The sequence below is a fragment of the Delphinapterus leucas genome, chromosome 9, assembly GCF_059928025.1.
Source record: "Delphinapterus leucas isolate spDelLeu-1000000601 "Yukka" chromosome 9, BTC_Dleu_Yukka2, whole genome shotgun sequence".
In the NCBI taxonomy this organism is placed as follows: Eukaryota; Metazoa; Chordata; class Mammalia; order Artiodactyla; family Monodontidae; genus Delphinapterus; species Delphinapterus leucas.
Window position 1 is genome coordinate 89857643 of NC_143137.1, and position 23355 is coordinate 89880997.

At 39.6% G+C, this 23355-nt stretch overlaps 1 protein-coding gene across 6 annotated transcripts in view; it reads right to left on the minus strand.

Annotated features, from left to right (window-relative positions):
- The window catches only part of COG5 (component of oligomeric golgi complex 5), a 284068-nt gene extending 260714 nt beyond the window's left edge, over positions 1-23354 (minus strand). For 5 of the 6 annotated variants that reach the window (XR_004023181.2, XR_016394383.1, XM_089917813.1 and 2 more), the window contains exons 1-5: positions 23231-23354; positions 17776-17915; positions 14141-14198; positions 9373-9427; positions 9204-9273 (exon numbers count right to left, since the gene is read on the minus strand). Coding sequence is in view for 4 of the 6 variants with exons in the window: in XM_089917813.1 (XP_089773939.1) it covers positions 9204-9273; positions 9373-9427; positions 14141-14198; positions 17776-17915; positions 23231-23324 (417 nt within the window). In the remaining 2 variants the exon portion in view is untranslated. The remainder of the gene's footprint in view (positions 1-9203; positions 9274-9372; positions 9428-14140; positions 14199-17775; positions 17916-23230) is intronic. The other variant, XM_030761468.2, reaches the window with a different exon arrangement.
- Position 23355: the final 1 nt, after the last annotated feature.

Below are 23355 nucleotides of genomic sequence, written 5' to 3' on the forward strand. Positions count from 1 at the left end.
AACAGCCCGGAGATGGAAACAACGTAAGTGTCCATCATCGGATGAATGGATAAAGAAGATGTGGCACATATATACAATGGAATATTACTCAGCCATAAAAAGAAACGAAATTGAGCTATTTGTAATGAGGTGGATGGACCTAGAGTCTGTCATACAGAGTGAAGGAAGTCAGAAAGAGAAAGACAAATACCGTATGCTAACACATATATACAGAATTTAAGAAAAAAAAATGTCATGAAGAACCTAGGGGTAACACAGGAATAAAGACACAGACCTACTAGAGAATGGACTTGAGGATATGGGGAGGGGGAAGGGTAAGCTGTGACAAAGCGAGAGAGTGGCATGGACATATATACACTACCAAACATAAAATAGATAGCTAGTGGGAAGCAGCCGCATGGCACAGGGAGATCAGCTTGGTGCTTTGTGACCACCTAGAGGGGTGGGATAGGGAGAGTTGGAGGGAGGGAGATGCAAGAGGGAAGAGATATGGGAACATATGTATATGCGTAACTGATTCACTTTGTTATAAAGCAGAAACTAACACACCATTGTAAAGCAATTATACTCCAATAAAGATGTAAAAAACAAAATAAATAAATAAAGGGAATAATTAGATGGCAAAAAAAAAAGTCAAAATACAGTATTAAAAAAAAAAAAGAATTCCAATTAACTTAAGGCCATGATTTTTAGTACAAAATGAAAAAGTTAATCTCAAAAGCAATATTTAAATCCCAACTTAGCTATGGAAGTAATGTTTTAATGTATATTTCAGCATAAAAGTAAAACATTAGCTCCAACGCTCTGAGCAGGACTTGTAGTGCCCACACCCTTTCTTCAGGAAAGTAGCTTGGGCAGCTCCTTATATGTGGTTCATGGTATTTCAGGTCATATGACCTTGTGACCTTAGCCACAGCTGACTAGATCAGAGAAACAATGCCAGCTCAATGCTATGCCACAAAGTCTATCACCAGTGACCTATCATACTGTCTCGTGCAAGAACTGCCCAAAACTGTTACAAACAGACACTGTTCTCTTTAGGAAAGTGGGTGTACAGGATAGAGCAGAAGCCTTGAGACAAAAAAGCCAAGAGTGAAACAAGGAGCAAGTGAAAAGGAGAATGAGGGTTAATCCATAGTGGCAGTAAGAAAAAGTAGCAGACAGAGATGCAGGACCTGAGTTGCAGGAAAGGGTGATTGTTAGGATATTATTGTAGGCCAAGCCATATTCCACTGTCCCAGGATACCTCTTTGACTGTTAAGACAGGTTTCTATGTATCCTCACTGCCCCACATACCCTTAAGTGGTTACCTCTGAAATAACCTGTATCTCTCATCCTTCTGAAAAAGACACATTCAAACTCTTCTCACATGCTATATTTCTCAGATTGTTATAGGAGACATTTATAAGTCCATTAAAGTTTTTTAGTATTATATATATTGAGTCACATATGCTACATATTTTTTAAAAACATTACAACTAAGGCACAGACCAAGGAACAAATTATTTAACTCATTTCTTAAGCATTTAATATGGTACATAACACTACGCTAAGGCTAGACATTCAAATATTAAAATATTATCATAGCCTTCAAGGAGCTTAGTCTTATAGGAGAGTATGAGGAAGGGAAAAACTATGTAGAAAGTATTATAATGGAAACATCTACAGGATATTAAAAAAATTAAAAAATAAACATTCTGGGACTTCCTGGGCAGTCCAGTGCTTAAAACTCCACGCTTCCCATGCAGGGGGCGCGCGTTTGACCCATGGTCGGGGAACTAAGATCCCACATGCTGCACGCTGCGACCAAAAAAATAAAGTAAATTAAGTAAATATTCTGCTCTGTCAGAAGGGCAGGAGAGGACTTCACAGACGAGTTAACTAGAATCTGCTGAGTGACTAGAACATTCTGAGTTAGGGAAAAAAATGTGCAAAGGAATGAATGTGAGAATCTCCAGCACACTTAGGAACAGTAAGTAGTTCAGTGTGATTAGTATCCAGAATAAATTTTTTTAGAATGACAAAAGGTAAAGTTGATAAAAAGCAAGTAGAGGCAATAACATGAAGGGACTTACATGCCACATTTAGGACTTAAGACTTCATTCTCTTTTGTGTTAAGGAAGTACTGAATAATTTTATCGGGGGAAAAAATAATCTGATGTTTATTTTATAAAAAAGACAAGACACGTAAGTTTCTTATTTTCAATAATGGCAGACTAGGACTTCCCTGGTGGTGCAGTGGTTAAGGACCCGCCTGCCAATGCAGGTGACATGGGTTTGAGCCCCAGTCCGGGAGGATCCCACATGTAATGGAGCAACTGGGCCCATGTGCCACAACTACTGAGCCTGTGCTCTAGAGCCCACGAGCCCCAACTACTGAGCCTGCATGCCACAACTACTGAGGCCCGCGCACCTGGAGCCGTGCTCCACAACAAGAGAAGCCACCGCAATGAGATGCCCACACACTGCAATGAAGAGTAACCCCCGCTTGCCACAACTAGAGAAAGCCCACGCGCAGCAATGAAGACTCAACGCAGACAAAAAATTAATTAATTAACGATAATAATAAAATAATGGCAGACTATGTTTTTAGCTTACCATTAAGAACTAAAACTGTTGTATAAAATGTAAAAATGTCTCAAAAGCATCAAAGAAATGATAGTATGGATACAAACACCAAGCCAAGAGTAAAGCACAGTGAACCCAAAGAGAAAGGAAGCAAATCCACTTGTAATCTGAGATCACTTGCTAGTCCTGGAAAATTAGATCCTACATTTTGATAGCCTCTGAGACAAAGTGGAGGAGGAGAGTTAAAATTGATTAATTTAATGTTGTTCTTGGACTGGTAACGATTTCTGCTGCCACAGAAAAACAAAACAAATCCTCTCTGAAGGACTCAAATATTCTAAAAAATAACTTTTCAAATAAAATGTCCAACAAACAGCAAAAAATAACCAGGCACCCAGGAAAACTGGACTCCATTAGACAGAACCAGCAAGCACCACCAAGATAAACATACCCACAAAGACTACAAATACTATACCTACCAGAGTAAGGCAATAGAATACTTCAGCAGAATATATTCAAAGAAATCAAAATCAGGGAAAAAGAAATAGGTCATATAGCACTTTAGGAAAAGAAACACAGAACTTCTAAGAATAAAACATACAATAACCAAAACTTAGCAAAATAATAATAGACTATTTTAACCACAGGAAGTGGTCAGGAATAAATTAATGAAGTAGATAACCAATCAGAAAAAACTCCAGAGAACAGCAAGGAAAGGAAAAAAAATGTAAAGTAAGGAAAAGAGGGTAAGTGACTTAGATGATAAAGAAAGTTGAGTGTACATTTAATCAGAATCGAAGACAAAGGAGAGAGAGAATGATACATACTTGAAGAAAGCACGGCTCAGAAATGATGAAAGAGATAAACTCACAGATGGAAGAAGAAAAACAAATTGCACATGAAATGAATAAAAAGAAACCATTCTGAAACTGAAGGAAATCAAAGAGAAAAACAAATATCATATGCTAACACATATATATGGAATCTAAAAAAAGAAAAAAAATGGTTCTGAAGAACCTAGGGGCAGTACAGGAATAAAGATGCAGACATAGAGAATGGACATGAGAACACAGTGAGGGGGAAGCATAAGCTGAGATGAAGTAAGAGAGTGGCATTGACATATATACACTACCAAATGTAAAACAGATAGCTAGTGGGAAGCAGCCACATAGCACAGGGTGATCAGCTCGTGCTTTGTGACCACCTACAGGGGTGGGATAGCAAGGGTGGGAGGGAGATGCAAGAGGGAGGGGATATAGGGATATATGTATACGTACAGCTGATTCACTTTGTTATACAGCAGCAACTAACACAACAATGTAAAGCAATTATACTCCAATAAAGATGTTAAAATAAGTAAATAAATAATTTTTAAAAAAGAAACCAGAGGAAACCTGCAGATTACCTTCAAAAGACCAGGTCAGAATGACAGCTTCTCAACAACTAAATTGGAAGCCAAAACACAATATGCCAAGTATAGAAAGGAAGGGAGGGAGAGAGGGAATAGACAAATAATTCATTTTAAAAATGAGCAAAAGATATGAATAGACATTTCTCCAGAGAATATATACAAATGGCCGATAGGCACAATAAAAGATGCTCAGTATCATTAGTCATTGGGGAAATTCATATCAAAACAATGAGATAGTACTTCATAACCAATAGGATAGCTATATTAAAAAGAAAACAAGTCTTGGTGAGAAAGAAATTGAAACCCTCATATATAGCTGACAGGAATGTAAAATGGTACAGCTGCTTTGGAAAACAGTTTGGCACTCCTCAAAAAGTTTTTTCCAGCTCTGTTGAAATATAATTGACATAGAACATTGTTTAAGTTTAAGGTGTTCATATATTGATTCGATACGTCAAAATGTTAAACACAGAGTTAGCATATGACCTAGCATATATATTCTCAGGTATATACCCAAGATAACCGAAAAAAACACGTCACACAAAAACTTGTACACAAATGTTTGTAACAGTTTTTATTCATAATAGCCAGTAAGCGGAAACAAGTATCTATCAACTGATAGGCAAGCAAAATAAATGGATAAACAAAAATGTGGTATATCCGTACAATGGAATATTATTTGGTCATAAAAAGGAATGAAGTACTGACACATGCTACAACATGGATAAACCCTGAAAACATTATGGTAAGTGAAAGAAGCCAGACAAAATAATGCCACACAATGTATGACACATTTATATGAAATATCCAGCATAGGCAAATCCACAGACAGACAGCAGATTAGAAAGCTGGGGAGGGGCGAGGGGTAAGGGGGTAGGAGGAGTGATTACTACTGAGCCTAAGGTTTCTTTCTGGAGTAATGAAAATGTTTTGGCATTAGACAGCAGTGATGATTGCACAACCCTGTGAATATAGTAAAAACCACTCAGTTAACACTTAAACGTGTACTTTAAAGTGGTGAATTTTATAGTATGTGACTTATAATTCAATTTTTTTTAATGAAGGCAATTTCTACTTCTAACAATGATGGAATAATAGGGCAGAATTTACCCTCCCATCTTAAACAACTAGAAAACTGAACAAAATACCTGAAATAAAATTTTCAGACAACAGATACTGAAAAATAGCACAGGAGAAATAAAATAAAGAAAATGAGCTTAGCAACTATCCCAATTTACTGCCGGAAGACAATTTTCTAGCTGAAGCAGAGCAAAGGCAAACAGAACATGACAGTCTCTCTGAAGTGTGGAAACAGATCAGATTTCAGGAAAGCCAAAAGGAGCTAGAGTCTATGGGCAGAGAACTGGCCAGGAAGGAGAGGTTGGGGAGATGTGCAGAAAGATGGCCTCAAGTCTCTGGCTAAGTGCCAATTTGTGTATGTGTAAGAGGAAACACAAGGAAAGAAACACTGAAACAATGCACAGAGCTCATAGTGGAAAGACCTAGTAGTAAACATGGCTAAATTACCCCTAGGCTAAAGGATGCTCTGAACCTGCACTAACAAAGATTTAAAACCAATCCTTGGGGACTTCCCTGGTGGTCCAATGGTTAAGAATCCTCCTGCCAATGCAGGGGACGTGAGATCGATCCCTGGTCAGGGAACTAAGGTCCCACATGCCAGGGGGCAACTAAGCCCACGTGCCGCAACTAGAGAGCCCACGTGCCGCAACTACTGAGCCTATGCACCACAACTAGAGAGAAGCCCGCACACCGCAACAAAAGGTCCCTCATGCTGCAGCAAAGATCCCACGTGCCGCAAAGATCCTGAAAGCCGCAACTAAGACCCAATGCAGCTAAATAAATAAATATTTAAAACCAATCCTCAAAAAGATCAGACTAATTTCAAGTAACTTAACTGTGAACAAGAATAAAGTCCAACACCATTTCAAGGAAATTTTTTAAAATCCAGACCCCTGAACACAAAACACACCTTTCCAGTATAAAATCAAAAATTACCAAGCATGAAAAGAAGCATAAAAATAAAACCCGTAACAAGAAGAAAGGTCAATTGACAAAAACTGACCCAGAAATAGCAAAGATTAAAATACTAAAACATCTGTTATAGCTGGGGTCCCCAGGCCACAGACTGGAACCGGTCCGTGGCCTGTTAGGAACTGGGCCACACAGCAGGAAGTGAGCGGCGGGTGAGTGAGCGAAGCTTCATCTGTATTTACAGCCGCTCCCCATCGCTCACGTTGCCACCTGAGCTCCGCCTCCTGTCAGATCAGTGGCAGCATCAGATTCTCATAGGAGCGCAAACCCTGCTGTGAACTGCGCATGTGAGGGATCTAGGCTGTGCGCTCCTTATGAGAATCTAATGCCTGATGATCTGTAGTGGAGCTGACGCAGTGATGCTAGCTCTGAGGAGTGGCTGCAAATACAGATTATCATTAACAGAGAGGTTTGACTACACAGAGACCGTAATAAATCAACTGCTTGCAGACTCATATCAAAACTCTACCAGTGAGTGGAAAGTGACAATTAAGCTGCATCTGGTGGCAGGCTTTACAGTGGCAAGTGAGTTGATGTACTTCAATTGTACAACTGCATGTGGTGGCAGGCTTTAAGTCAGAAACTGACACTTATTTCAGTCTGCGCGTGGCCTGCCCATTATTTTATTTACCACTTCTGTCCGCACCTCTTTCCTGCTCTGTGCACTTCTCTCAGTCACAGTGTGGGTAAGCCCACAAGCTAACCCTAGCCAAAATGAGGAAAAAACAAATGTCGCTGGAGAGCTTTTTTGAAAGGGGGGAAAGACCCAATGATGAGACAGCAGAAGACTCTAAGAAGAAGCCCTTTACTGGGCTTCCCTGGCGGTCCAGTGGTAAAGAATCCGCCTTACAATGCAGGGGACACAGGATCGATCCCTGGTCGGGGAACTGAGATCCCATATGCTGCAGGGCAACTAAGCCCGCACACTGCAAGTACTGAGCTTGCGCGCCTCAACTAGAGAGCCTATGTGCCGCAAACTACAGAGCCCACACGCCCTGGAGCCTGCGCGCCACAGCTAGAGAATAGAAAACCCGCACGCCACAACTAGAGAGAAAACTGTGCATTGCAACAAAGAGCCGGTGCGCTGCAATGAAAGATCCCGCGTACCTCAATGAAGATCCTGCGTGCTGCGACTAAGACCCGACACAGCCAAAAATAAACTAACTAAATAATAAATAAATAAATCTTTAAGAAAAAGCCCTTTACCATTGGTGAAGAGTTGAGCCTGCCTGCTGCTAAGGACATCTGTCATGAACTTTTAGGAGAGGCTGCAGTTCAAAACATGGCACGTGTTCCTCTTTTGGCTAGTACCATTAACTAGACGAATTGATGAAACAGCAGAGGATACTGAGGCACAATTGTTAGAGAGGATTAATGAGTCACCATGGTATGCAATCCAGGTTGACGAGTCTGCTGGTGTTGACAACAAGGCAACAATGCTTGTTTTTGTGCGTTATGTCTTTCAGGAGGATGTGCATGAGGATACGTTATGTGCACTTTTGTTGACAACCAACACAATAGCTGCAGAACTCTTCAAGTCTTTGAATGATTACATATCAGGAAAAGTGAATTGGTCATTTTGTGTCGATATATGCACGGACAGAGCGGCTGCCATGACTGGATGGCTTTCTGGTTTCACTACTTGGGTCAAAGAGGTTGCTTCTGAATGTGAGTCTACACACTGTGTCATCCATAGGGAAATGCTGGCTAGCTGAAAAATGTCACCTGAACTTAACGTTTTGCAGGATGTGATTAAAATTATCAACCATATTAAAATACATGCCCTTAACTCACGTCTGCTCACGCAGCTCTGTGAGGAGATGGACACAGAGCACACACGTCTTCTCTTATACACAGAAATGAGATGGCTTTCTAAAAGTAGATCACTGGCCAGAGTTTCTGAGTTATGAGAGCCACTCCAGAGATTTCTTTTAGAAAAACAGTCACCCTGGCAGCACATTTCAGTGCCACAGAATGGGGTCACAAAACTTGCTTACTTGTGTGACATATTCAACCTGCTCAACAAACTCAATCGGTCACTTCAGGGGAGAACAACCACTGTGTTCAAGTTGGCAGATAAAATGGCTGCATTCAAAGCCAAACTGGAATTATGGGGGCAATGAGTGAACACTAGGATTTTTGACATGTTTCAAATATTAGCAGAGATTTTGAAAGAGGCTGAGCCAGGGCCTTCTTCCCCCCAGCTGGTGCATGATCACCCATCTCAGCTTTCAAAAGAGTTTGAGCATGACTTCCCAGCCACAAAAGACCCCCGAACTGGGAAGGAGTGGATCTGCGACCCATTTGTGAATAAGTCCAGTGAATCGACTTTGTGCTAGAAGAGGATCAACTGCTTGAGATTGTAAATGACGGTGGCCTTAAAAGTATGCTTGAGACAACTTCAAATCTCCATACATTCTGGATTAAAGTCAAGGTGGGATATCCTGAGATTGCCACGAAAGCACTGAAAAGCCTGTTTCTGTTTCCAACATCCTATCTTTGTGAAGCAGGGTTTTCTGCAGTGACAGCAATCAAAACGAGACTACAGAGTAGACTAGACATAAGCCACACACTTCAGGTGTCACTGTCTCCCATCACCCCCAGACGGGACCAACTAGTTGCAGGCAAACAAGCTCAGGGCTCCCACGGATCCTGCATTATGGTGAGTTGTATAATCATTTCATTATATAGTACAATGTAACAATAGCAGAAATAAAGTGCACAATAAACATAATGCGCTTGAATCATGTGAAACCATCCCCCCACCCCCACCTCCCCGGTCCGCGGAAAAACTGTCTTCCACGAAACCGGTCTCTGGTGCCAAAAAGGTTGGGGACCGCTGTAGTACAGAAGTTATAGGTTTGGGTTCCTTACATTGTATCATAGCAAACTGTAAGGATAAAAGGTTTCTTCCTGTTCTCTATTAAGAGAAATAATTTTGAACTCTAAAAAGTTAGTAATACACTGAAATAATAAGAGTGAAAATAATTCACTTGAATAGTAGTTTAGATTTTTATTTTTTAAACTGAATATCTTCTTTTAAAGCTCTTTAGTATTTTTCCCGTTTTCTCTCATATTCTCTTACTTCCTCAGAATTCATTCTCTTGAAATTTGCTCACTTATAAAGACAAAATGAAGTAAAAGTACAAAGAAATGACAAGTGAGAACCTACCTGAAGTCTTGCTAGTTGAGCAGTACGGGCTACTATTTTATTGTATGGCTCAACAATTTTTGCTTTCATCCTAAAGGAAAAACAGAAAGAGGAGTGACAAAATCATCTTCAAAATATCAATGGATAAAAATCTTTCCATTTCATTCATTTACAAAATGAACAACAGTACCTATCAACAGCTCCCTGTAAAGCCCCAATTCTTGTCTGCATCATCTGAAGGACACCTAGGAAAACATAACAGCTTACATTACTTTACAAATTTACGAGGGTTCAAATTGGGTAAAAAGTTAAAAGAAAAAAATAGAGAAATTTTTCCATATTTTTCTGCCATCATCATAATCCAACCAGTATCTTTTACCTAGACTACTGCAAAAACCTCTAACTAGTCTTCCCCGTCCTAACCTTGCTCCACTAAAGAAGTCTGACAAGGAATGGGGAGTGACGGCTTAATGCGTACAGGGTCTCCATTTGAGGTGATGAAAAAGTTCTGGAACTGGATAGTGATGGCTGCACAACACTGTAAATGTAATTAATAGCACTAAGTTATATAGTTTAAAATGGTTAAAGTGGTAAATTTCATGTTAATGTGTATTGTACTACAATTACAAAAAAAGAAGCGTGGGACTTCGCTGGTGGCGCAGTAGTTAAGAATCCACCTGCCAATGCAGGGGACACAGTTCAAGCCCTGGTCCAGGAAGATCCCACATGCTGCAGAGGAACTAAGCTCGTGCACCACAACTACTGAGCCTGCACTCTAAAGCCCGCGAGCTGCAACTACTGAGCCCGTGAGCCACAACTGCTGAAGCCCACACGCCTAGAGCCCCTGTTCCGTGAGAAGCCACCGCAACGAGAAGCCCACGCACCGCAATGAAGAGTAGCCCCTGCTCGCCTCAACTAGAGAAAGCCCACGCCCAGCAATGAAAACTAAACACAGCCAAAAAATAAAGAAACTTATCTTAAAAATTATATTAAAAAAAAAAAGCCTGAGTGATCTTTGGAAGTGCAAATTATAACACTCATCTGCTAAAACCCTTCTCCAGTCTCCCCTTTGCTCCTATGTTAAAACTAAAGTCCACAGCTTGGTCTACAAGGCCCTGAACGATCTGGAAATGAGGTACTCTCCTCCTGGTATACTCTCTCTAACCCCCAATGCTAGATAAATAATAAATATGGACAGCAAGTATATTATTGCCTTTACTCTCTACTTACATAACATGATGAAGAACTGTTTATAAAATTGTAAAATTATTTTCAGGAAGACAGATCTGAAATTTTACTTTTTTATATGCCTAAAAATGGGCTTTCCAGTATTACAGATTTAATTATTTTGAACTATATTCTTTAAAACTCAGTTTCTATATTCAACTGGCATAGCTGTAGTTTTGAAACATAGTATTCTAAATAAATTTAAGTATAGAATGTTGTCATATTAGATGAAGTAATTTCAGAATTAATTAATACTCCTATCTGCATACAAATGTTTTAATATGGCTCAGTCCAATAGAATCCTTTCTGGACCCAAGGATTTCTGCCAGTATTATGGTTCACTGACCTTAAACCTCCAAGAATGAACTGGCTTTCCTTGTTATCATCACTTCCTCACATCTTATTCTCTCCACAACCCACTCGCAACACCTTTCACACATATGCCACCAAAACAGATCTTGTCAACGTCACCAGAAATCTCCAAGGTGCCGAATTCTATTGTCAGTTCTGTCTTAAACTTGTTCTAACTCTCAGAAATGCATGACACGTTGAACCACTCCCTCCCTAAAACATTTTTTTCTCTAGGCTTCCAAGTCATCACCTCGTGGGCTCCCTCTGATGGCATGAGTTGCTCCCACTCCTTCTCTGTTGGATCTCTACATGCTGGAGTACTCCAAGATTTGATCCTCAGCCATCTTCTCTTCTCCATCTAGAATCTCTCTTAGGGATTTCATTCAATCCCAATGTTTTAAACACTATCTGTTCAATAAAATACTGATTTTATATACACACATATGTACATACATATAGATTTTCTTTATACCTGCCTATCTGTACACACACACACACACACACACACACACACACACACAAATCTCTAGCCCTGAACTTTCTTATGACAAGTTTAAGACACCCAACAAGATAACTTCTGCCCCACCATGATCCTCTCCAGTGTGACGCATCTCAGTTACTCATACCATCATCTATCCAATTTTTCAGACTTAAATCTTAGGAATCACTGTTGGTGACTTTTTTCCCTCAGACTTTTTATTTCCCATCAACAAATCCTATCAGCTCTACCCCCATTTTATCCCATTCACTTCTCTCTCTTTATATCCACCACTAATTCAAGGCACCATCAACATCTACTACTCTAATAGCTTCTAAATTGGTACCCCAGATTCTACTCTTGCCTTCCTATAGAGCCACCAGAGAAAACTTTTTAGAGCATTAATCACATAACATCTCTAATTAAAACCCTCCAATTGTTTACCATTGCATTTAGAATGAAAATCAAAATTCCTTCCCAAGAACCTCATCTGCAATTCTTTCCCTCATTCACTAAACTTTGGTCATACTAGCCTTTTCTTTCTGCCCTTCAAACATGCCACGCTAATTCCATTTATTGGTCCCTCAGCTTACCACACTCTCCTCCCCAGATAGTCACGTGGTAGCTCTTTCTCATCATTCAGATCTCAGTTCAAATGTCATCTTCTCAAAGAAGCATCTCCTGCCCATCCTAGCTAGTAAGGAACTCCCATTCTTCTACCTCATCATCTATTTTATTTTCTTTTAGGACTTAAAAGTACCTGAAGTTCCCTACTTACACATTTTTTTTTTTTTTGGTCTAACTCCCTACCTAGAACATAAATATCATGAGAACAGTGACTCTATTGTTCACAGGTGCCTGGTATCTAACAAGTTCTCAATTACTATTTGACTGAGTGAGCAAATAAATGAAGAAATTAGGCTATCTCTTTTTAATAAAATAGGCTTAATTAAATATACCTCCAAACTCCATAAGGACAGGGACTCTGTATATTGTTACAGCTGCCTGGAATCTAACAAATTCTCAATTAAAATTTAAATGCATAAATAAACAAAAAATGAAGAGAGAGTAAATTTTAATAAAATAGGCTAAATAAATATATCTCCAAATGAATTATATGGCCAAAATTTTACATATATAGGAGAAAAAGCAGATGAAGTACAAGTTGGGGTAATACATTTTCAAATACATAACACACATCTCAAAAAGTTTAATAAATGATTAGAAATCATGCTAAAATGAATACTAACTGATTCATACTTTGACTTATGTTCAAATAATCTGGAGAATATTCTTAGATTATCATAGGAATTCAGAGAAGTCAGCCTTTGTACTGTACACAGTCACCCAATGGATAGTCATTCTAACTCAGTCTAACAGCATATTTTAAATGTTTTAAACACTGAAAAGCACTCTGGGGAAAATCAGCACACTATAGAACTAAACACACATAGGGAATTCCCTGGCTGCCCAGTGGTTAGGACTCGGCACTTTCACTGTGGTGGCCCAGGTTCAATCCCTGGTTGGGGAACTAAGATCCTGCAAGCCATGTGGTGTGGCCAATTTAAAAAAAAGAAAAAGAAAAAGAAAACCACAATGAGAAGTATTTCTGTTGTGATGATTCATCTACACCTAAATACACTCAAAATCAACGTACTACCATGACATCCCTATGGGTTTCTATAAAGGAAAAAAACCTTTATTCGTTTACAAAAATTACCATTAAAAACAAGGTATTATTTACTTGCTTCCAGAAACATATAAAAATATTATGAGATTAAAGAAAATTAATTTTCCATAATAAGTCAGTACCTAGAGCCTCTTAATTTTCCCATGAACATAGTCTGATATCTATCCTAAATATTCAAATAACAAACCGTTATCTCCAAAATACTATGTTCTTCATCAGGATGCCTTAGAAACAGTGCATATGCTGAAAATAACATCTTTGAGTGCACATAAGAAATACTAGAGGAAGCATTAAAGAATATTGCATCACAGAAAGCAATATCCTTCTTCCTTAAGAATTTCATCAACATAGGGAAAAATCACTTAGCTTTCTTTTGATGTGCAATGATTAATAGTAATCACAACACAAGTGATAATGGAAAATACAATATTAACATTTCATATTTATGAGATGTAGTTTAATTTAATATAGAGAGAATGACAAATTCATAAAAGATGTAGTCAAACGAAAATAAGAGAGTTCATAATAAAAATCCAATGTATTATCATTCTACTATACTTTCATTTTTGAAAAGCATTTCAAAGAAATAGGAAAGAATTCAAGCCTATTTCCACTACTTTAGTGGAGTTAATTTTGTTTTTGTTTCTTTTTTTTTTTGTCCACGCCACGCAGCTTGCTGGATCCTAGTTCCCCAACCAGGGATTGAATGTGCGCCCATAGCAGTGAAAGTGCGGAGTCCTAACCACTGTAACCACTGGAATTCCCCTGCTTATTTGTTTCAATTAACTAACAGTTATAAAAGCACTAAATATGTGCCAGGAATTGTTCAAAGCATTTTGTTAACTCATTTAATCCTCTAAATAACGTATTAGTACATATTAATACTCTTCCTTTATAGATAAAACTGAGGCACAGAAAGGTTAAGTAAGTTGTCCAAAGTCACACTTCTAGTAGGTGGGAAAACAAGGATTTAAACCCAGAGAGTTTAGCTCAGGGGTCAGCAAAGTTTTATTAAAGTTTTGTTGGAACACAGCCACACACATTCGTTTCCATATTACCTGGCTGCTTTCACCCTGTAACAGCAGAGTTTAGTAGTTGCAACAGAGACAGTATGGCCTGCAAAGTCTAAACTATTTACTTTCTGACCCTTCACAGAAGTTTCCAAGCCCTGGGCTAGCTCTGTACAATGTATAATAGTTAATGGAACTATACCTTCCAAAGACTCAATCCCAGTTGCTTGTGCCAATAAATCTTCATGTCTTGCAACAACCTGAAAATCAAGAATGAATAATCAGCACTCCAAGTATTAAGTATTTTAATTTGTAACCACAAAGTAGAATTGAAGGGCTCTCTCTTTATGGAAAGTGGGAGAATGCTGGTACAAAAAATACAGGTTATAAAGGTGTGTTTGAGCTGAATGACTGGTGGGAACACAAACACGCTATAGCTCAACACAGAGCCAAAGATGTCTTTTCATTAGCCCCGTGGTTTCCTAGGGGGATGTGCAGGAGGAGTTCTGCCCAAACTGAAAAACAAAAACCAGCTAATTCTTGCCATGCTAATTAATACACGCTTCCCTTTTAAAGAGTGTTTCCAAACATCGGTTCTTTTAGTTCTTGCATTTAATTCAGCATCATCAAGACCACATTCTAATTTGGAAAGATAAAGCAAAGTCAGCGCCTCCCTAAACATCTCTCTGCTTCCAGCTTCCTAATGTCACAGCAAATCCTCTTCCCTGCAGAAGACTGGTATTTTTAAGAAAATTAGGACAGTGTGAATAGTCATATCAAAAAAACCCCATAAAAGTTAAGAGTTAAAGGCTACACACAAGAGAGTCCTAGAAACAACAAGAAATCAAGCAAATCTTTAGAACAATGCAGGAATCCTTATTATTTTGTACCCTTTATTACAATGAATAAGAAGTTTCATGTCTAGTCTGTAAACTGAAGCTCCTAATCAGCAAAGATTCATTCAATGGAATGCCTAAATCCTCTACTTTGTCCTGTTTCACACGTCACTTGTCATTCTACCAAGTTCCTCTATCACATATCTAAAATAAGTGTTACTTTTGGACTCTTATGTCTCTTATCCAGAAGACATCTGAGTTCTCCCCAGTCCACTGATATGGTCATTAATGTGTCCATCCTAACAAGATGAATATTTTTCTAATTCTCTATTCTTTGTCCCTTGTGATACTCTGGAAAGGTTGAAAAGCCTAAAACTACAATTTCATAGACTCCCCTTTCCAACAGATTTAGAAGACAGAAGAAAGAGGAAAACTATCTTCCCATTACTGTTTCAGCTAGTAAGCAAAGTCCTGAGACCTGAGGATTTAGAGACAGTTGAGATAGCCCTATAGATCATTCCAGAGTTCAGTTACCAAGCACCCAGAAGCTGAACTTTAGCAGTTGCATGGGAGGTAACAGTAGGAGCTTCCAGGTCTCTGTGTTGCACCTGTGGTAGATCCTTCAACTCATTCCATTAGCTGTACATCCAATCCTCTGTATTAAATATCTTCCTGCTTTAAATACCTAGAGCAGTTTCTGCTTCCTGTACTAAAGCCCTGACTAATACATACTTCGGTACACGTTTTGTAATTTTAATCAACTCAATGATATATATATATATATATATATTTTTTTTTTTTTTTTTTTTTTTTTGCGGTACGCGGGCCTCTCACTGCCGTGGCCTCTCCCGTTGCGGAGCACAGGCTCCGGACACGCAGGCTCAGCGGCCATGGCTCACGGGCCCAGCCGCTCTGTGGCATGTGGGATCTTCCCAGACCGGGGCACGAACCCGTGTCCCCTGCATTGGCAGGCAGACTCTCAACCACTGCGCCGCCAGGGAAGCCCCAATCTCAATGATATTTTAAATTATTTTTATTATATTTTATTTACTGGTTTGGTTAGCATTATCCCAATTTTGCTTCTGCAGAAAAACAATTGTAGCAGGTTTAGATCTCATACCAGGAATCAGAGACTTCCTCCACCCTACATCCAGAACCACTGTAAGCATAACTTGCCCCCTCTACGAGATGTTAAATGGATTTTAAGTTTTTACTGATTCCTTCAGAGAAGGTACTATATGCAAAGAATAAGGAAAATGCCAACCACAAAAAGGCAGAAAGAATTTCAGGTGGCTCCTGCAAAAAGCTACCCCCTGAGAAACCTAGGCAGAATTAAGTGCATTTTCCCCTGCTCCCACAGACACTTTGTACTATTCTATTTAAAACAGGCATCACTTGCCTGTCATTATTTCTGTCTGTATCTGCCACTGGTCTGTGAATACTTGGAGAGCCAGGAAATGTTTTCATTTTTCTATCCACACAGCCTAAAGCAAAGCCTGACAATTAAAACTGTCCTATAAATGTTTCTCAATAAGTACTGGTCTCTAATTATATAATCAGAATTTTAAACTGACCTTAAAAGTCACCCCAGTCTGAACTAAGCTGTTCTTCTTTTTTTAAAGAACTGTCTATAATATATACTTCTATCTTTTTTTTTAATAAATTTATTTATTTATTTATTTTGCGGTACGTGGGCCTCTCACTGTTGTGGCCTATCCCGTTGCAGAACACAGGCTCCGGACGCACAGGCTTACGGGCCCAGCCGCTCCGCGGCATGTGGGATCTTCCCAGACTGGGGCACGAACCCGTGTCCCCTGCATTGGCAGGCGGACTCTCAACCACTGAATTTATTTATTTTTTATTTATTTTTATTTTTGGCTGCATTGGATCTTAATTGCTGCGCGCAGCCTTTCTCTAGTTCCGAAAAGCAGGGGCTACTCTTCGTTGCAGTGTGCAGGCTTCTCATTGTGGTGGCTTCTCTTGTTGCGGAGCACAGGCTCTAGGCATGCGGGCTTCAGCAGTTGTGGCACGTGGGCTCAGTAGTTGTGGCTCGTGGCCTCTAGAGCGCAGGCTCAGTAGTTGTGGCACACAGGCTTTGTTGCTCCACAGCATGTAGGATCTTCCTGGACCAGGGCTCAAACCCATGTCCCCTGCATTCGCAGATGGACTCCTATCCACTGCGAAACCAGAGAAGCCCCAAACTGCTCTTTTAATTGATAAAGTAAGACACGAAAAACTTAAGGGAACATGTCTCATTATACCAGATCTAGGTTTCCTGGAAAATAGTTCATTTATTCATGCAATTTGTTCATTCATTTAAATATTTAAGTGCCTACTCAGAAAGAAAGGCAACACTAGAAAGTACACCATAAAACCACCCTATAAAAATCACAGAATTGTAGAAGAGGAAGGAACCTTCAAGATTTTCTACTACAATCTCCTCTTCCCCCTTATTCACTCCAACCCATTCCATAGGTTTTTTTCCTTTTAAAAAAAAAAAAAAAAAGCAAGACTCAAAGGCATTACATGATATGAAAGTTAACAGCACAACTGAGATTTGGACCTATCTCCTAACTCCCCATTGTGTTCTATCCACCACAAATTTATCAACTTTCTGTAATTTCATCAAATATTACATTTTGTGCTCATAAAGTGTGAACTGCTGGTGGGAACATCCCAGTTTTTCTTATTCACACTGTTCTGCTTCCAAAATTCTATTATCTTTATCAAAGACATCCTATTTTTTGCCTACCTATACTCTCTCCATATCAGTTAAGATGATGAAAACAAAGTATGAATAAAAGGTTTTGGAGAGATGGGCTTTTCAGTATTTTTCAAATAACAAAAAGTAGTTTACAGAAAACTTTTCAAAGATATACTTGGAAAAATATACATTTGTTCATGTAAATATGCATTTAGATTAAATAATAAAAGGATTATAAAAATGATATATTATCACTCTGCATTGAATAAATTGTATGATCCAGAAAATTGGAATTACCTGTAAGTGCAGTTCTTTATCCAACTGACTGATTCCTTGGGCAAGTTTTGCTAGCTGTTCAGCAATTACAGCTTGATGAATAGATCGAGAAGTATAAGTTTTTACATCAAAGTCTTCATTTAAAAAATCACTATAACACTCTGGGAAAAAAAATAAGAAAAAATCCTTATTAATTACACTGCACCAAACCACAGATATTAAACAACAGAACAATTATAATCATAGTTAACATATTTTGAGGTCTTTCTATACACCAGAAAGTACTGAAAAGGCTTTCTGTTGTAAATGAGAAGAGGCGGTAGCAACAGCAGAAGAGACTGGTAAAATTCACTAAGAACTTACTACACGTCAGGCACTGATATAAGCACTTTATACATACTAACTCATTCAATGTTCACACAACCCTGTTGGAACTATCATTCTCCCCGTTTCACAGGTGAAGAGACAGGCACAGACAGGACATGCAACTTGTGCAACTTCACTGTTTGAACCCAGGCAGTGCAGCTGCAGAGCCCACGCTCTGGACTACTATGCATATTCCTAAAAGCTAGTTTTTAATCAGTGAGTCAAAAGGAAAATATCGAGTAAAAGATTGAAAAAAAAAAAAAACAAACTACTAACCACAGCTTTTAACACAAGAAAACAAGGTCACTGACAATGACAATAGGAAAACTGACTGTATTTGATAATTATGGTCTCCAGCATCTCCAGACTGATGCACAAATACTGTTACAATAAAGTGAATCTGAAATTTTAATAGAAGTAGGCAAATGCAAACTTACAGGTATTACTGAAATTTTGGATTTATGGGTGAAATAAGTAAATGGAAAGAGAAACCATGTTGAAAGTAGACCCGTAAGAGAAAGAAAAAAAGGGACTTCCCTGAAGTCCAGTGGTTAAGAATCTGCGCCTCCATTGCAGGGGGCACAGGTTCAATCCCTGCTTAGGGAACTAAGATCCCACATGCCACGCGGTACAGCCAAAAAATAAATAAATAAAAATTTTAAAACAAGAAGTGATGCTAGATGTTAAGAAGATACCTTTCTGTACACAAATCCACAAATTTGTGGGTGAAAGTGGAGAGAATTGTGAACGAAAAATAGATACACAGAAGTGAAGTCAATGTAGGTATAAACAATTATCTCCTAGCCATATGGTAGATATATGTAAGACTGCCTTGACAGAGATTATGAAACTAACAAGCTATAAAACAGAGTACTTATAAGAAAACTTCAATTGTCTATATCCACTATAATGTACACTCCATGAGTTTGCTTTGTGTACTACCACACCCATAGAGCCTGAACAATGCCTGACACATGGCAGGTGTTCAATACTGGTTGAATGCATGAATTAATCTATGTAGCAGCTGGAAGTAACATTCTGCTAAAAGCAAAGACTCATTCTTGACTACTCTCAAAGTGTAGTGGAGTGAAAGAAGGAAACTGCTACTTTGGCCTTAATTCTGAGAACCCCATTTCCTTCGAGTTTGCCAAGTAGTTCTCAGAATTAAGTATCCCGTCAGGCAGACAAGTGGAGAAGGCTATTCCAAGAGGGAAGGTTTAGAGGCAGCAAATGTAATGGCATATTTTGAGGAATAAGGATAATACTGACTTAAGTATGTCTAGATCACAGTGTGTTTGGGGCAGAAAGGGTAAAGAATGATAGGATTTGAGGTTCCAAAGGAAGGTTGGGGTGCAGTTTGAAAAGAGGCTGGTAAAATATTCAAAATGTTCAGACTATTTCCCATTTAAGGTTTTAAAGCCAAGAAAGAGCTCTGTTAGCCTTGTGTCGTAGAACAGTTTCTGGCAGCTGTACGGAGGATGACTGAAAAGGGATTAGCCATGCGGTGGTGCGCTGGGGCTGGCTCGGATTGGATCCTGAGAGCCAACTGTTAATCTCTCAGGAATTCTGTGAGCCAGTTGACATCACATGTAGGTATCTTAAAACTGACCGTGGGGGCTTCCCTGGTGGTGCAGTGGTTGAGAGTCCGCCTGCCGATGCAGGGGACACGGGTTTGTGCCCCGGTCCGGGAAGATCCCACATGCCGCGGAGCGGCTGGGCCCGTGAGCCATGGCTGCTGGGCCTGCACGTCCAGAGCCTGTGCTCCGCAACGGGAGAGGCCACAGCAGTGAGAGGCCCGCGTACCGCAAAAAAAAAAACTGACCACGGTAAGGGTATTTACACCATGAAAATTAGCATACACTACAAAATCAGGGCTTCTTCTATTTTCCCAGGACGCTAATTTATGAACACACCCATGGAATAGAGCCACAGAGGCCAGTAAGGTGCTATGTTAACAGCCTAAGTGACAGGATGAAGACTAAGATAGTAGCAATAAGACTGTCAAGGAAGTGACAAATTTGACAAATATTCAGACACCATAATGTATAGGACTTAGAGACAAGCTGAAAGATGGGTGATTAGGTAAACCAAGAATTAAAGGATGATTCCCAAGTTTCTTGATTAACTGACATAGGGAATTCAGTTTTGCATAAAGTAGTCCACCAGGAAGCTTCGTATAAAGATGAACATGAATGTACCCCTGCCTCCAAGGAACTGATAACCTACGTGGGAACAAGCACACATCTAACCTACGTGGGAACAAGCACACATCTAACTTACCACATACAATTAATGGTAACAGAGACTACCAAAGGAAAAGGTTAGAGGAGAGGGGTTAAAAAAAAAAAATTCATTTCACTTTTTCATGTGCAGAACCTATACTATTTGTTCATATGTAGATTTTTATATGTAGAATTAGTAGTGCTTGTTCACTGTCAAGAGAGAAATGTCCAGTAGAGAGTGGTTCTATAGCTCAGAAGAGGAGTACGGGCCATATGTGTATATTTGTATACATATTAATTTTCAAACTATGAAAAAAAGACCAGATGATTTAGGAAGACATTTTAGAATGCACAAAAAAGGAAAATGGGACCGGCAGAGCTCAGAAGCAGGAAAACACCAAAATTTGGGGGTAGATAGAAGAAATGAAAGCAATCACAGAAATTAAGTGTTCAGAGAGAAAGAAAAACAGGAGAGAACAGCAAAAAACCAAAAGGGACAGCTTAAAGAAAGTCAGTAGTGTCAAAGATCTTATAAAGATCAAACGCAATGAAGGCTGAATATTGGCCATTGGATTTGGCATCTGAAGACAGACTGTCCTTCGTGCTTCTCTTTTAGCTTTCTCATGCCTATAGGAGGCACATCAGAAACACCTCACAAAATTTCAAACTATGCATCTGCTGACCAACCCTATCAATCCTATCCTCTATCACTGGCAGACCCCTGACACAGTGGATCACTGTTACTGATGGAAATGTTTAATTCCTTAGGAATGTTGTGGGAGGGAAGAGTGGAGTGAACCACTGAATTAGGGGTGAAATGAAGACGACAAGCATCTAAAGAAAGCTGAAAAAGAACACTTAGAGAATTAGGAAATTTTTTAAAAAATGGAACAAGCCACATGAGGCAAGTATTTCAATAAAAGATTCGAACCCTTTCATAAGTTCAAGTAAGATAAAGACCGAAACAGTGTCCATTTGATTTATCCACAAGAAAGTCACTGGAGACCTTGGCAAAGCGATTTCAATGGCATAGAATGAGGGTAACTGGGTCCTTGAGGAGACAGGAAGAAAATCCAGAGCACCAAGGGGAGGGGCTGTCCTTAGGAAGGAATGGAGACTTCACTTCTTTTATAATTGAAAATACAACAGAAAAGAAGGAAGAAAGAATGACTGCAGGTTCAGGCTTAGTTTATAGGTTTAACCGCAAGAAATGGAAGAAGCGCATATCTAATAGATTTTTTTTTTTTTTAGGGAACTTGAAAACCATTTGTTGAGCTTGAAGGGAGTGGTTTGAAAAGAGTAGATTTAAATAATTATTGTGGAAGATGGGAAAGAGAACTAAATAGGAAAATACAGAAAGCAGAATTGAGGACTGTTTACCCTCCAAAAACTGATTACAATTGCTGGAATGCACCCAACTGAAATAAATACCCATGCGCAGCATGTACTGTTTCCTCCACTTCACCTGGGAACATCCTATTTACACCTCGAAACCAACTCCATCTAGAAAGCCTTTCCTGACACTCCTTTAAACCACTCCCAGTTATCATCCTCTTTTGTATTCATGTTTTACTTCGTATACAATTCTACTGCTACCCTTACAACACCATATTACGGTGCCTACCTTTCTAACTCTACAGGGCTATTTCTCCTACCAAAATGGTGAGCTACTTGAGGGTGGGAATTGCATATGTATCAGGAGCTCAAAACTTGGTTAACCTGAATTTAAATTAAGGTACAAAGATGCATTAGCCAGAGATCCTAACCTAGAGAACATGATCTAGTTCAGAAAACATCATTAGTAACTTTTGACAAAAGTATGTAAATTATAATCAGAAGGCAAGGAATTAAGGGCAATAATAAAACATACAACACAGAAAACAAACAGTACTTTAGAATTTTATTTCATTCGTTTAGAACCTATTTGGGTCTACATATGTGTGCATATGCTTCTTTACTGTGATGTTCAATTTTTAAAAACCACTTACTCTGCACCTACTGTAGGCAAGGTACTGTTATTAACTCTGCAGAATATAAAAAGGGGTTTTACAATGAAGTAGAAAAGATTAAGTACACTAATTATTTTAATACAAGGTTGAACGTGATGGAGATTAGGGAAGAAAATTAAGAACAGATGAGAAGGATCTTAGAAATCTGAACTTTATTCTGAAAGAAAAGAAGTTTGGGGCATGTTAACTTCACGAATACAATTTTATGTGCTTCTCAAATATACTACGTCTAACTTATCCTCTTATTTCTAGAAACTTCTATCCAAAACTATCAATAAACTTGATTGCTATATTCAATACGTATAGTTAATCCCAGCCTGAACGAATGCTCCGAACCCTCCCCCACGTATGGCTATGGATAAACGACTTGTAAAAAAAAAAAAAAAAGCGAGCTCGTAAGTGGGGCCACCTGTGCAGTCCAAAAATTTATTAACAGGGTATTAACAGGGGGATGTTTCCAACTCTACCTAAAAATGAGACCCCCTTCATCAAGCGCTTGTAATCTACTCTAGGTCTTACACTTCTCGTGGAATCAAACGCTTCACCTTTTGGTCAAGAACTGCGGTAGCAGTGGGTCACCGGGGGCGGGAACTCGGGACATCAGCGAAACCCCAGGAGCGTGGAGGGCAGAGTTGAAAGGAGGAGCCTCCAGAAATGAGGTGTCCCCAGGACACCCGGAAGGGAAGGGGACAGCAAGTCCCTGGAGAAACAGGTTGGCTAGGCCAGCACCCAGACGCCAGGGGGCCGGGCGGAGGGGAGTGGTCACGCCGAGACAGGAAAACTTTCCGCAAAGCGAAGGGTTGAGTCCACCACTTGGGCCCAGGTGCGGAGCAGGACAATCCCCCAACCCCATGGCCCGTCCAGACCCCGACTCCTTACCGTCCTGCAGGAGCTCCCGGACAGTCGCTGCAGCCGCTCCGGAGCCCAGAGCTGGACGGCCAGGCAGACCGAGGCCGCCGTCGCCTCTTTCCATGTTGGCAGGTGCCGGGGAGATGGCGTCAGCA